The sequence below is a fragment of the Zingiber officinale genome, chromosome 6B, assembly GCF_018446385.1.
Source record: "Zingiber officinale cultivar Zhangliang chromosome 6B, Zo_v1.1, whole genome shotgun sequence".
In the NCBI taxonomy this organism is placed as follows: Eukaryota; Viridiplantae; Streptophyta; class Magnoliopsida; order Zingiberales; family Zingiberaceae; genus Zingiber; species Zingiber officinale.
Genome location: NC_055996.1, coordinates 126,996,216 through 127,011,415, shown reverse-complemented (window position 1 = coordinate 127,011,415; position 15,200 = coordinate 126,996,216). Strand labels below are relative to the sequence as shown.

The 15,200-nt window shown below is 31.6% G+C and overlaps 1 protein-coding gene, 1 long non-coding RNA gene and 1 pseudogene across 13 annotated transcripts; 2 read left to right on the top strand and 1 right to left on the bottom strand.

Annotated features, from left to right (window-relative positions):
• The first annotated feature begins 986 nt into the window (after positions 1-986).
• LOC121989413 lies at positions 987-3,754 on the top strand. The gene is made up of 3 exons (XR_006114250.1): positions 987-1,174; positions 2,975-3,159; positions 3,341-3,754. It is a non-coding gene; the product is annotated as an uncharacterized LOC121989413 (long non-coding RNA).
• A 1,177-nt stretch (positions 3,755-4,931) lies between these two features.
• Positions 4,932-5,103, top strand: LOC121993522 (annotated as a pseudogene).
• A 1,638-nt stretch (positions 5,104-6,741) lies between these two features.
• LOC121989412 (probable protein S-acyltransferase 15) lies at positions 6,742-13,567 on the bottom strand. Of its 12 annotated transcripts, none has more exons than XM_042543453.1 (12): positions 13,337-13,567; positions 13,162-13,255; positions 12,861-13,088; positions 12,644-12,778; positions 12,492-12,558; positions 11,747-11,840; positions 11,346-11,445; positions 11,153-11,236; positions 9,740-9,774; positions 8,874-8,939; positions 7,326-7,452; positions 6,742-7,239 (listed from the first exon to the last, which is right to left on the bottom strand). In XM_042543453.1, the coding sequence occupies exons 3-12, from the start codon at positions 13,018-13,020 to the stop codon at positions 7,199-7,201; spliced, it is 909 nt and encodes a 302-aa protein (XP_042399387.1). In that variant the 5' UTR covers positions 13,021-13,088; positions 13,162-13,255; positions 13,337-13,567; the 3' UTR covers positions 6,742-7,198. The 12 variants fall into 12 exon arrangements, with proteins under 12 accessions (XP_042399387.1, XP_042399389.1, XP_042399388.1 ...); XM_042543455.1 differs by having other exon boundaries at positions 12,861-13,076; XM_042543454.1 differs by having other exon boundaries at positions 13,349-13,567.
• Positions 13,568-15,200: the final 1,633 nt, after the last annotated feature.

Below are 15,200 nucleotides of genomic sequence, written 5' to 3'. Positions count from 1 at the left end.
TTTTAAGTTATTTATTTTATGTTAATTACTTACTTTAATTAATTGTCTATCCTTACTTACGTTTGAAAAGTAAGAGAAAATTCTTACTTGCAAGACTATTCACCCCTCTAGCGGATCTCACCGGATTTATAATTTTAATCAATTTACGCATCACTTTTAACTATAAATTGTCTCGAGAAAAAAAGAAGTAAACACCTCAATTTTGTATGAGCTATATTCTAGATGACATTAGAGTGCGTTTGGTTCAAGTTATCATGTATAATTCTAGTTATGTGATTACCAAATAATCACATAACCAAGGTTATGGGGAATAAAACATAACCAAATGTTGTTTAGTTCAACCTAGATAATGCAACAAAAATTTATTTATTTGAAGGTTTTAATGAATAATCTAATTTAATATTTTATTATATTACCCTTAGTTATAAAACCAACCATATATTATTATTATTATTATTATTTAAACTCTACGTTTTTTTATTTTTTATTTTTCACGTTTTTTTTACTTTTTTTTTTATGTTTTTATATATATATTTTTTAAATTTTTAATGTTTTTTTAAAATTTTGTATTTTATTTTTTTATTTTTTTTTTCATTTTATCATATTTTTCTCATATTCACCGGTATTTTAGGTAAAAAAATTTCGTTAACCCCGGAATCAAGAAAAACCTTAATTTTCCGAGATTTTTCGATTCCGGATTACATGTCTCTTTTGTTGACGTGTTAAACATGAAATATTATTAGAGAATCATCGATTACTTAAATCAAACATAATTTTCGTTGATAATATTAAATAAATAATTAAGATTATTAAGAATTATTTACATTAGACGATGTGAAAAAAAATAAATTATGGAATTAGCTTACATGCGTCTGTTAAAATTGGATCCCTATCCCATCACTAGTTTGTTTACTTGAAAGGACGAAAATGGAAATCGCGAAGAAAAAAAATTACTTAGGATTAATTAATTAATTTTGTATGAATTATTAAACTCGGCGAGTAAGCAATAACGCAAACCCTAGCCTAAGGATACGCCGCACGCCATCTCCTTTTTCTGCCGGATCGCCGCCTCTGCCTCGTCCTTTCACATCTGTTATCGCCTCCGCCGGAGCACTTCCCTTATCTCTCCCGCCGGGCCTCAACCAGCGCAAGCCACCTGCTTGATTTTCCTTTTGTAAGTTCTTTTGTGTTTCTGTTCGAGTTCCTTTCCAATATCTTCTACTTCACGGCGTATGCGCATTAAAAGAGTGTGTGTGTGTTTTTTTTTTTTTTGTATTTTCGCTTTCTCTTTGCTCTGTTTATTCTTGTCTGTTACAGCTATATTAGTGTTTGGATTAACATGTTTTTTTTTTCTGAAATTTGAGTTGCATTAAACATGATGGCTATGGTACTAAATTTATGTGGAAGGTGAACTAAGGTTTTGTTTTGCATATTTTGATAGCTGTTCCTTTTTACTTGCAATTATTTTTTTTATTGTTGAATGATGCGTTCAGTCTTCGTCGTGTTGTTGATCTTCTGATCACTGTTGGTTGTTATAAATAAAAATTTCATGAAGAACAGAAGGGGGGAGGAGAAACTGTTATAGTAATTTACTATAATGCTACATGTTTCTGTTTGGATTTTATTATTTTTTCTCGTTTTATTTCTCCGGATGGTGAAAGTATTTGCGTCTTACAAGTAGACTTGTAATATTTTGATATCAACTGCCTCATTAAAATCTACAATCCAATGTAGTACTTAACGAGTGTTTCATGAGGCATTAGGTGCAACTAGGCACTAAAAGGTTGTAGGGCTTAGGCAAGGCAAACAATGGGGGATGCAGGGTGTTTCTATGTGAAGTGTGGCACACAATTCTTATTAGAGGGGCCTCTTGGAGTCTCTGAACACTTTAACTATAAATATTTGACAATTTCATATCTATGTTAAATAGTCATTATTGCACTCTTGGAGTCTCTGAATAAAAGATAGTCCTACACATTTCAATTTTGAGAGGATGAAAATAAAATCTATGAAAAAATTTATACGGTGAAAAATTTTCTTTTATTTACTTCGTAGAAAAGGATGAATTATTTTCCTTCTTTTTGTTTACCAGATGGGTAGATGGATTTATGAATCCATCTGTGGATCAATTTTGATCATTTTTTTGTCCGTCCAAATACAATGGAAAGCAATTTCCTCCCTTCCAACTCACTCATGTGCAATTGAATTTCTCCAACCCAACTTGCAAGAGTTGCAACTAGGTCTTGCACAACAATGGACGACCACCCAGCACCACCGCATTCAGTGGCCCCGAGTGAGGCGACGGCCCATGCACATGAGATTGCCTCATGCGGCCCTATTTGTGGCCTCGCGTGCGCGAGTTCGACTCGCGCAGTCATGGCTGACGGTCCTATGAGAGTCCGTGGTTTTTTTCTTCCTTTGATTTTTTCTCTCTCTCTCTTTCTGTTTCACTTTCCTCTCAATTTTTTTTCTTTTCTTTCTATTAACATTCCCCATTGTTTTTTTTTTTCCATTGTAAATTTCTTTCCTTTGATTTTTTGTACATCTTAGGAGAAGAGATGTATATAGAGCAACCTAAAGAATTTTTGTTGTACTTTGGACAAGAAAAGAAAATGTGCATATCAATCCAATCACTATATATGGACTTAAGCAATCTTTAATTCAATTAGTCTTTACGAAGATAGGGAGTAAGATTATCCTTATGATTCTCTATGTGGATAATATAGTGATCTTGGCCCTGAACTCAATTTGATTTATTTTTGTCAAAAATTTTAATATGAAAGATTTGGGAGAAACTAATATACCTTAGGGATCAAAATAGTTAGACACAGATTACATCTTATTTCTTATCGCTATATTTCTTAACAAAAAGTATTATTGTTTATTGATGAATGACGATAGTTAGATGGTTTGCTTCCAACTCCAGTTTTATTGAATTCGTGGGAAAAAATTTATTATTTATATTGTCGGTCAGGTTACAATATCATTATGGGCCGGAAAGCAGGGGGTTTGTACATAAATCCCAAAAAGTTTGGTGCCACAGGCAAACCTTGTATGAAGGAGATGGTGGCCTTCCTCGGTTGCTTGTCTTTGAACAAGAACAACGATGACAAGTGTATTAAACAGAAGGACCTCTTACTTTCCTGCGCGGAGGCCCAAGTACAATCTTTATAACCTGCAGTAATTTCTTGTAGTTTTTTTTCTTTTTTACTTTTGTTTATAACAAAGTTTGAGATTGAATTCTTGTTTCCTCAGCAAGAGCAATTCAAATGGTCTAGTTAGCTTAAATTGCCTAATTATCTTTTGTTTTATTTATTTGTTTATTTATTCATTCTTGCAGAAAGGAAAACCCAAAAACCCCGCAAGGACTATCAATTATCATTTACAGCGACTTGGGAAAGATAAATACTTCTAGAGGTTTATGTATTTTCATTGACGTGAGTTCTGAACCCATTGAATAATAATTTTAACCTGTTCTTTCCGAGCTTAATCTTTGGCAAAAGTAGGACAGTGTGTATGGTTGCAGCTAGAGCTAGTGTTGCGTATCCTATACAAGTTCTTCAAAGTAACTGGTGATCTTTTGAGGTTGTTATGGAATTCAAAGCTTTGTTTTGAACATGAAATCTTTTCTTACAAGAGTATATAAGTTACGTCAGATCTTATGTATGCTCTCTGCAGTCTATAATATTGTTTTGGTACATCAGCTTTCTAGTTATAATTCAACAAAAAGGTGGCTATTATTTTGTACTCTTCATACCATAAAATGGCAATGAAACAAACACAATTTCTACGCTATCGCAACACATTACGAGTATTTGGGTAAAGTCTATTAGGTGAGAGTATTTTATTAAAATCGAATTGAACTAAATTAATTGAATTGATTATTTTAAAAAAGAATTTAATAAATTAAATTGATAAAATATTAATTAATTCAGTTTTTATTTGAATTTTTATAAATAGGATCTAAAAATTTATTTTTGTTTAATAAAATTTGGTTTAGAAAATAAGGTTCAAAAATTTGATTTAGTTAAAAATTTGATTTGATTTAAAAATTTAGTTTATTTGATTGTTTCTCCTCACCTCTCTATACTTCTGCAATTACAACACACTCAACTCTTCTAATGTTCCCCTCAAGTATATATATATCTTATTATTTTATTAAAAATCTTTCCCTTTAATAACTAACTTTGATGAAATTTAAAATACATTTACGTTAAGGAAATTAAAAATCTTTCCCTTTAATAACTAACTTTGGCGAAGCTTAAAATACATTTACGTTAATGTCCTTTTTTCTATTTACACTAAAAATAATTTCAAGGTTTATTAGTAATTCCACAAGCGAAACAATCAGTGATCTAGAGTTCGAGACTCAGCTACAACGTATTATTATGAATTTTTCTTATCATTAATTTTCTCTGGTTGTTTTATATAAAAAAAAAATATAATTCTCTTTAGTCTCGTATCTTAGAATTAACAACCCTATAATCAAAAAATCTTATATAAATATTTTAGGCCGACGATGTTAAAAAGTATACTTTTCTTAGTTTTTTTTTACTAAGATAAGTATAATATTAAATTAAAATAATTTTTTGCATAGAGAAGCCCGTTACAGTAGTTTGTTGCTGGGATTCTCTAGCGTCCCAAATAATTCGGATTTTCAAAGACCCAAATAATTTATATATTATTATATTACACACGCAACGCGTGTGCACGATCACACTAGTATATATATATATAATGAAATTATATTAATATTATTTTTTCTTTTCACACTTAAGAATAATTTTAGGATTTATTAATAATTTTTTTGATTATTTTTTATATAAGAAATATATGTTATCATGGTTATCTTTAATCCCACATCTTAGAATTGATAACACCGTGAGCGAAAAAATTTCTATAAATATTTTGGATCGATGACAGTAGAAAGCATATCTTTTTTGTCATTTTGGCTAAGATTAAGTGTATTATCTATTCTTATCAATTTAATATCTATATAAAAAATTAAATTAATTTTTTATAAGGGAGAGTTCGTTATAGTAGCTTATTACTGAGTTCTTCACCTCTTCCGTTGCACTACTGTATGGATCTAACGTATCCTTATAATGCACCTTTACCAAGTCCAATTTATGAGTCTGGACATTAATTTATACATATTTATATATTATATATTTGCACATGCAATGCCGCAATAACTAGTATATATAAAACCTTTCGATTATGCTAATAAGATTTTATCTTTAGGGCTTAGGAGTGAGATAATAGTATTAAGTAAAAAAAATTTCAAATCGAATTTTTTTTTTGTAAGCACGGGATATGCGACATAAGGTTTTAGGGTAACAAAATCATATATCAGTTACGTGCGGACTCATCCATGCCATGGACTCATCCACGCCATAGTGATTGAGGCGTCTGTTTTAATCTAGACGTCTTAATTAATTTTTTTTCATTTTCTAAAAGTCAACATTTACTTAAATCTTAAACTCTATATATATATATATATATATATATATATATATATATATATATATATATATTTACTTTTTTTTTTAGCTAGAACAACCTAACTTCTAAACCCTAACAACCTGTTTGAAACGATATGGAATTCAATTCCTTTTAGAATTGGAATTGAATTCCATGCTTTAAAATACTTTTTTAGCTAAGAATTGATATGGAATTTAATTCCAATTCCATCAAACAAGGCAAAAGTAAATCACACCTCTTTATGTGTGATTTAGATAGGGAATTCAATTCTCCATATTATGTCCATTGTGTCTTCATTCTCTCTTCTTTGTAAAAAAAGAAAAGAAAAAAAAGAGAAGGATAAAATGGTAAAACATAAGAATTCCATAACTTAAGTTGCAATTCATTCCAAACATGAGAATTGAATTCAATTCCTTATGAAATTCAATTCATAATAGAATTCAATTCAATTCCATGACTTAAGTTATTTCCAAACAGAATGTAAAAGTTAAATATAATGGATTTAACTCTGAAATTGAAAAAAAAAAATACTATTAGACACCCTAAATATATATCCATGAGCACTTAATTTTTTTTTAATTTTTTTTTAACTTTAACAGTATAACCTAACCTCTAAAGTCAAATTTTAATTGGCTAAATTTTTTTAAAAAAACTACTGAATCGTTGTCGCGGACTAAGTCCGCAATACTTCATCCACGTCTGTAAAAAATATTTTAATTATTTTTTTAAATTTAAAATTAAAAAAATAATTAAAAAGAAAAAAAAGTAAAGCAAAGTTGATATCCTGTGCAACGCGTACATTCACATCATGTGCGCATTGCGCAGGATATTATATATATATATATGATTATTTTTTAAACAATAAGGATTTTAACTTGAGAAAACTATACCATAGTATATAATTTTTTTTCCATTTATAATTTATAAGTTATTACAAATATTTACATTATAAAAATTAATATTAATCATAACAATATTTTCTATACACTGCCTAATTAACTTCTATATATAAATTAAGAAACTTTTCGATATATTAAAATTTAATAAATTAGTCTATGAAATGTAAAAAGCCAGTTCCTCAAACAGGGTATGCAATAGAAAATTAAACATTTTTTACCGATTTAAAATAAGTAGGACTGAAATAGATGTGGCTTGGTACGATAGATTGAAGACCTTTTCTCCAGATTCGTTGCAACCCTTTCTCTAGTAAGCGTCTTAAAATTCATAAGCTCTAGCATATCATAACTACCCATACAATGTGAAAAAAAAATTTATACGCCATTACACAAACAACATTTTCTCTTATACGCCATTACACAATGAAATCAGATCCTCTGTATCAAGATTCTTGTGTCCCCGTATCCTTTCGTCGTCGATCGGACGGTTATAATATCCTCATAATATGCATTGCATCCTTAAAATGTGATTTAACCCGTCTGATCTGCAAGGGGACACGGAAATATTGGGACAGAGGATTTGATCTCTTACACAATCACCATTTTCTTGAAACTTAGTGTCAATTAAATTGTCACGATTTTTTATTGTAGTAAATCTAACCACAACCTTCTTACTTTGACATTACACAGGATATCAGCAAGAACATGCAAGACTTCCCCACAAGATAATAGTATCAAAGATTAAAAATGGTAGATAATCTCAGATGTTCTAACCCTTGGAGTTTATGAAGTCTAGAATGTCACCAAGCGGACCTTTATCATATGGAATGGCCAACCTGGTCTCCCTCAAGGGGACTTCCTAATACATTTCAAAAGAACTAAATCATCATCTAATAAAAAAAAATTATTCGCGAGATGAACAAAAATATGTACATGTAGGAGGACCTGGTTGAGGTTCTAACATATGTTGGAATTCAGGGCATCTCTTCCAATTAATCTGCATCAAATTTACCCATTGCTCTGATTTGATGTTGAAACAAATGCAGTAAGTGTGCCATATCAGGAACAACACCTAGTAAACAATTGAAACAAGTTTTCTTAGTTATTCATAGAATGAATATTCCCAAATACTTATTGAAGACACAAAATCGAAGCATATTGAAATGATAATCATTACATTTGAAGATGAGCAGAAAACTGAATACCAAATTAAATGTGATAGTGAAGAGGCATTATGCTTGAATATCAAATGTCCTTTCATTATCATTACTTTTTTCCATTCTCAAATGATATTGGACCAATAATCATTTTAAGGTCTAGTTCAATTTTATTATCCGGAGTCGGTTAACCAGAACATAAACACCAGATAATATTACAAATTTATCAATATCATTCTATGTTTTCATTGCACTTTTGAAATAAGACATGCTGATGCTAAATAGGACCTAACTGATCTGTCGATTAATTGATTAAATAGGGATTGAAATGCTAAGAAATCCAAACTATGAGCTAGGGTGGAAAAGGTCAAAGAAATAATGTGAACATTAAGATCACTCCTGGTAGAGTATCCAATATTCTTGAATCACTTGTAATCTTTTATCGGAGAAAAAACAAGGCAATCAAACAGTGTGATCATGTTTAGATAAACATCTGTACAATCAGCACAAGTTAGGAGATGCTCTGATGAAATATTTCATAATGTTGAAGTTAAGATGCTCCACCTCATTAGTCCACACCGACAAATACGGTGGCCCATAGCATACCCCCCTCTCAAATGACTGATTTTGGGATAGAATGAGCTCCACAACAATTCAATATGGTATTAGAGCTAGGTCTATGCCTCCGAGTCATAATAAGTGTGAGAGGGCATATTGAAGCTGGGATATGCGATTGAAGAAGATGTAATTAGGCATTTAGGTTCTTACACAATCCCGTCAACTCTACATAATACACCCCACAAAAGGGAACAGACAATAAAAAAAGACCAAGGGTAGGGTAGGTAGAGGCAATTCAATTTATGAGGTTACTCAAATGAACTATGAAAAAAAGTTATCAACAGACTTGCATTCTGTGTGATTGCACTTCCAGATAATTCAGAAAGAATGTTTTGTTGGTTGTCTGCCTTTTAGAACTTCTAATTCTCAAAGACACAATATCAGTTCTAATTCTCAAAGACAGTATCAGATAGGAAGTGACACTGAATTAAAATATAAAGGAGATAAAAAATGATTATATCCAAGACCCTAGTATTGCCAAAAGTGAACTGTAAATAAATTCTCCAGATTGTCTAACCAAAAAATAATAATTTTCCAACCTGTGATACTAGTAGGTGGGTGGATAAGGACAGCATTTACCAAACTAGGAACATTTATTCGTCAGCAGTATCAGGTCGAATGTTTAGATTATCTAATTTACTGATCTCTACCTAATCCCGTTAAGGAAGCAATAAGAAATATTTAAAAAAAAAACCAATGATAGTCTGTGGCATCAAACCTGCCATAGCACTTGGAGTATACAGAAAAGCATTGTACTGATGACCAAGCTGTTTGCAAGGATGCTCTGTAGAAATGTAAAACTTGATCACAAATTCACATTTTTATGATATAATTGTTGGTAGTTGTCTTATAGTTTGTGTAAAGCAAAATGGACAATATAAAGTTAGCATATGGTAATATAAGATGAGAGAAATTTTAGCATACACACCCAATGATGCACACTTTGTGAACTCCAAGTGTATGTTTTTTTTTCTTTATTTTTTTTAGAGCTTAGGGTTTATGATTTAGGTTATAGTATTTAAGCTAAAGAGATTAAAAAAAAAAAATCACACATGGTGCTCACAAGGTGTGAACCATTGGATGTGAAGGCTAGCATTCCTCTAGAAGATGATTCTTTCACATAGTACATGAAGATGTGGACTGTGGGTGAGATGACATTGTGTAGCATTCAAATTTTTTTGCAATATTCCTTCATAGAATTGCGCCAGAACAATAAGTTTGATAAGAATACTTCCTTGCATTTGGAAAAAAATATGCACAAGCCAGTTACAAGTGACTATTTATGAATCAGGGCAGTTTACAAATAAAGAAAAATCATGTTCTATGAGATCTTTTGATGGTATTCAACCAGAGATATGACCTCTTTCTATACTAGCTATATTGTCCAGTAGAGATCAAACCAGAGAGTTTCTACTACACAATCATAGCATCCAGATTATACACTGATAAAGGAATTGACTTGACATTTTCACAGTTCATGGAACTAACTACGATGCATGTCAAAGAATGCACTAGGATAATATTTACCACACAAGGCAAACAAGTAATTGCATAAAATATGCAAAAGGAACACTATGAGCATACCTCTATCCTCTGTGCATCAGCAGTTTTTGTGAGGACTGTAAATGGCAAAAGAAAGAACAAATTACGAAATTAGGCCAAAGGAGAAAATTATAACAGTTGAAAATTAAAGAAGAAAGACAGCACCAGTGCACAACACAAATTCAAATTAAATCTTCGTGCAAATAACAGATCCATCTCAACAAGCAAAGCATGAGGACACACACACACACACAAAAAGAAGATAAAATATAAAACAATCTTACAAACTAAATAATCTGTAATTATTTCAAAGATCTCCACAATTAAATTAAGGTATAAGAATTCAAACTTTTAATAGGCTACAAAATTTACATGTAACCAAGTGGAATCAGATTTGAAGAGGCTGATACGAACAACTACTAATCCATTAAAGACAATGTGACAATATATTGTCTATTTTGACCCAAAAATAGATAAATGCTTAGCATTCTAGCAGTTATTTGTAACCAATGTTATATATATATAGGGGTGTGTTATGTTGCACACCTCCGTGGCAGGTGCGAGTCAACTTTTTTGGCACCTGCGACGTGGGCAGGTGCCCACAGCCGTGCATGACTATCACACACACGGGGCTTGCAGCATAACTTCACCCTATATATATATATATATATATAACAAATTGTTGAATTCAATAGAATTGCTTTATCTTTTGAACTAAGATGGTAGTGATCAAATTTGTGAACATGAAAGTTAGTTTCTCATGTATCATGTTTAATATGAAACAAAACATTCTTACTTGCTTGCCTTTATATGCAAAGTTAAAGAAAGCATTCAACTGTATACATACTGGAATTTACGTAAATTACAAGGATCCCTTTAGTTTTCCTTGTGACTATATTGGACCATTGAAGGTTTGGAGACTATGGGAACACAGAGATCTAATATGGAATTATTTAGCCATTTTTTGACCATTAATTTAAATTGGTCCAATATGTGAATTCACTTGAACTGAACCCAATATCTTAAACAAACCTTATTAAAACATTTATCAACTCATCTGGCGAGGCCCCAGCAATATTCCCATGATACAGTGGTGACACTTAAAGATGAGGAGAAACTAGTGAAGTGTACCAAAAGAAACTGTGGACTAACTTATACTAACTAGGTCATAAACACCCTGCTTGCTCACTGGTAGGCCATGGTCATAATAGTTGGTGCAATTTTTGAACTATCAGGGGATCTATTCAACATAAAGATAAACCAAAAGGAAGTCCTCGCAATTTATTCAAAAGTCAATATAAATGTAAAAGATTCTGTTGGATTTTTTTGTTTTTGTTTTTTGCCATAGACAAATAATAATTAGTCAAAAGACTCGAAGCATCTAAGAAATGGATTGCCTTGAGCAACAACAAATTTAAACAACATAAAGTTTGTTAAATTAATGTGTTGACATACACTTGGTTGAACTCATTGTATAGGAAGACTCTGCAATAAGAAATCCAGCTAAAAGAACAATTAATAAACGATGATTTTTGTTACCTGCAGAAAAGGGTGATTTATCTCAGTAAAGCAGACAGGTACACACGCGCGCGCGCACACACACACACAAAAAAAAAAAACAAGTTGAATCATGGAATATGTTAAATACCTATGCAATTCCCAAAAGCAGGACAGTGATTGTCAAATCCCTTAATACTAGCCTTACAACTTTTACAATATCTAACCCTTGGAAGTGTTGGGGAGCTCTGCTGAGAGAAAACTTCTAAATCAATGTGAATAGAAATAAAATGTAATCCATATTAAGCAGTTACCTGATTATCTAACTATTTTGGATTGAATATATAGTGTCCTAATCAACTACAGTCATTATCCATTATGAAAATATCATGGAAATGTGAAAGAATATGATAGCAGCTTCGCCTAGGATACTGTATAAATATTAGAATGCACTTCAAGGAATATTAGATGGTATACTACTTTAGTATACAAGCAATAACTGCAATGCTGCATTTGAGGGAAACCCAACAATGATAAAGAATTAAAATGAACCTCGCATTGAACATTAAGGGTAACAAATTCATTTTGACCGGACTCCAAAGTGGAAGAGCTATATGATACTGTTCCGAGATCACCAGATAATATTCTGGAACACAAAGAAAGCAAATTAGTTAACCAAGTTATCAATGTACTTGCTAGATATTGAGCCCAGCACTGAACAATAATAACTATGTTTGTCTGCCAAGTATCATTATGAAACATAGAAACACATCAAAGAAGCACTTAATTATGTCATATGTGGTTACAATTTCCTGGTAGTTACATACATATATTAATACAATTCTATCAGTTATGCCACCGTTGCTCTACATGAAATGCACATTATTTAGTTCACGGCATTGATACATCTTGTTTGATCTTTTGACACTAGTATATCATCAGAAACAATGACTGATACTGGTAACAAGAATACATGGACGCAAAAATAATGGTTAAATATATTAAACTAAAAAAGGAAAAAAATACAAATTATCACATATTCCACAGAATTACCAATTAACATTGTATATTATAGCCTCAAGTTGTGAATAATAGACCAATTATCAAGACGAAATTATAATAGATTATACACTTGAAAGTTGCCGGCGACTAGGCACATAACTAATCCTAAAGGAAAGCAAACAAAAAGGGTAAATGATGAAATTAGCAGCATCGCATCACCAAAGACCAAACCATTTCTTAAAATGGCAATTTACAAAAACAGAAAATAGAGAAAAACTATGCAAATGAAGCTCACCTATAAAGACCATACAATAGCAAAGCGCACACAGCGTTGAGAACAGCATCCAATAAGGAGGGGATGGCTGCAACAAAACACAGGTCGAAGATATGAAACTTAAAGAGACAAAATAGGATATGGAAGAAGATCAATAAAATATTTTGAACAACCTTTTCTGATGATGGTAACATAAACTCCCCACATGAACAGTACATTGAAGAGGACAAGAGCCGGAGCAGAAGCAGAAACACCAAGTCGACGCCTCAAAAATCTCCCCAACAGAATCGCCACCACTATAATCAAAGCTTCAAAATATAATAGAATTTTATTTTAAAAAAAAAGTTCCCATTTTGTCACCATCTCAAGGCAGGCAAGATGGAAATTAACCTGCGATCGGGAGCATGGCAAGGAAAGAAATGAACGGAAAGAGCCAGGGCACCAATGCTAGGGCGAATTGAGAGAAGAGAACGAGGGAGCAAGAGAAGAGAGTAGATCGGAGCAGCTCTAAAGGCGATCTCTTTGGTCTCGGGAACCTCAAGCCCAGCATTATCGCTCTCTTCTGGATCCGGCCGGCCAAAAGGCCACTCCTTTTTTCTACTACTTCTATCGTTTGCGCTAATTGAAAAATAAAGCAAATTCTACAGCTGACAAAGAAGTCGATTTAAATTGCAACAAGCAAAGTATCCACCAGATTGATCCAATCGAACTACCGATCCAGCTCGCTACTTGACATCACCTTGCTCGGCTTCAGCGGATGGGGGCTGATTCACCGGCTGCAGAGTCTGCAAGGGCGAGATTTAAGCTTCAGTGGCATTCAGTCGAACAGGAGGCGCTCCAACTAAAGAGCTAGAAGAGGGAAGGACACGGAGGAGGACAAGGTTGGGCTTGGAGATGTTGTGGAAGATAGAGGCGCCGGCGAGGAGAGAAGCGACGACGAGACGGAAGACCAGGCAGGGGACGGCGTGCCGGTCGGTGGCCTGCCACCCCCAAGCCTCTTGCCGCTGCTGCTCATTATTATGCTTCACAAGTCCGCGGCCTCTCTCGTGGCACGCGACGTGAAGACTGCAAACAGCAGCAGCAGAACGTGCTATTCACTCAGTTATGCACTTTAACTCAAAGCTAAATACGCAGTTTGATTTTTTTTTTTTTAAGGCAAAAGCTGATTTATGTAATTTATTTGGTCTTAGTTAAAATTAACCTTCATATTCTCATATTTTTAAATATAAATAATCTAAAAATAAATAGAATTTTTATTAAATTCAACACTTTAAAATAAAATCGAGTATATTTTCTATTAAATTGAGTATGATTTTTTTCCTATTTAATATAATTCTTTTAAATTCAACATCATTTAAAGAAAATTTAATATATTTTCCATCCAATTGAGTACCATTTAAAGAAATTTTAATATATTTTTCATCCAATTGAGTACCATTTAAAGAAAATCTAGTATATTTTTCATCAATTGAGATGGAAAAAGAATTGTGCTCAATTTGATAAAAATTATACTATATTCTAATTTAATGTACTGAATTTAAGAAAAATTATATTCATTTTTAGACTTTTTAAATTTAAAATATCAAAAATAATTAAATAAGTATATTTAACTAAGGAGTGAAAATAAAAATTTATTTCAATAAGACGACATACAAAATTATGTTTGCCAGGATTACATGCAAATTTTTTCATTCAAGAAATTCTTTGCTTCCCTTGTGGACTTTGCCTTTCTTAAAATGTTATATTGCCACTTTGCAACCATCTTTCAAACGGCAACTACGCCGAGAGTTTCGGTATTTTTCATTTTGCTTACTTAATTTTCGTAATATTAAAATTACACGACCGTTTTTTTTACCCTTCTCAACAATTCCTTTCTCTTCTTCCAAGTTTTAACGTACCATTTAAAAATTCAAAACTCTCAATTTATTGAATTAAAATTTAAAAATTTTATTATTTTTAATAAGACGGATCCTAAAAATTTATGATAAATTTATCAAACTTTTACAAATATATATATAAATATATATATATATATATATATATAGTCGTGGTATGCTGAGCGCGCAGAGCATATCCGACTTTTTTTTTCAATTAATTTTTTTTAAAAATTTTAATTAAAAAAATCAATATTTGTTTATATAAATCCCTAATACATAAATATATCCTCTAAATACATTACAATACTCCATAAATACTTAAATTTATTTCATTTTTAATTTTTCTTTTTACTAAACATTATAATCCAATTGGGAAGCCTGAACCCTAGGGGTAAAATCTTAAAAAAAAAATAGTTTACAAATTATAACCCAATTGGGAAACATCAACTCTAAAAATAAAATCTTAAAAAAATATTTTAATTATTTTTTTAATTCAAAATTTAAAAAATAATTAAAATAAAAAAAAACAAAACTGATATCCTGCGTGATGTGCACAGTCGCGCACTGTGTCGTCGCGCAAGAGATATATGATTGTATATATATATATATATATATATATATATATATATATATATATATATATATATATATATATATATATATATATATATATATATATATATATATATATATATATATATATATATATATATAATATGGGCTACCACAGTATCAGTAACTTGTACATGTGGCATATCCCCGTCAATTATTTCTCATCCGCGTCATTCTAGTTTTTTCCCCTCGCCTCGCGATTCTCCTGCCTCGTCGTGCCTTGCCTCGCCTTGCGATTCTC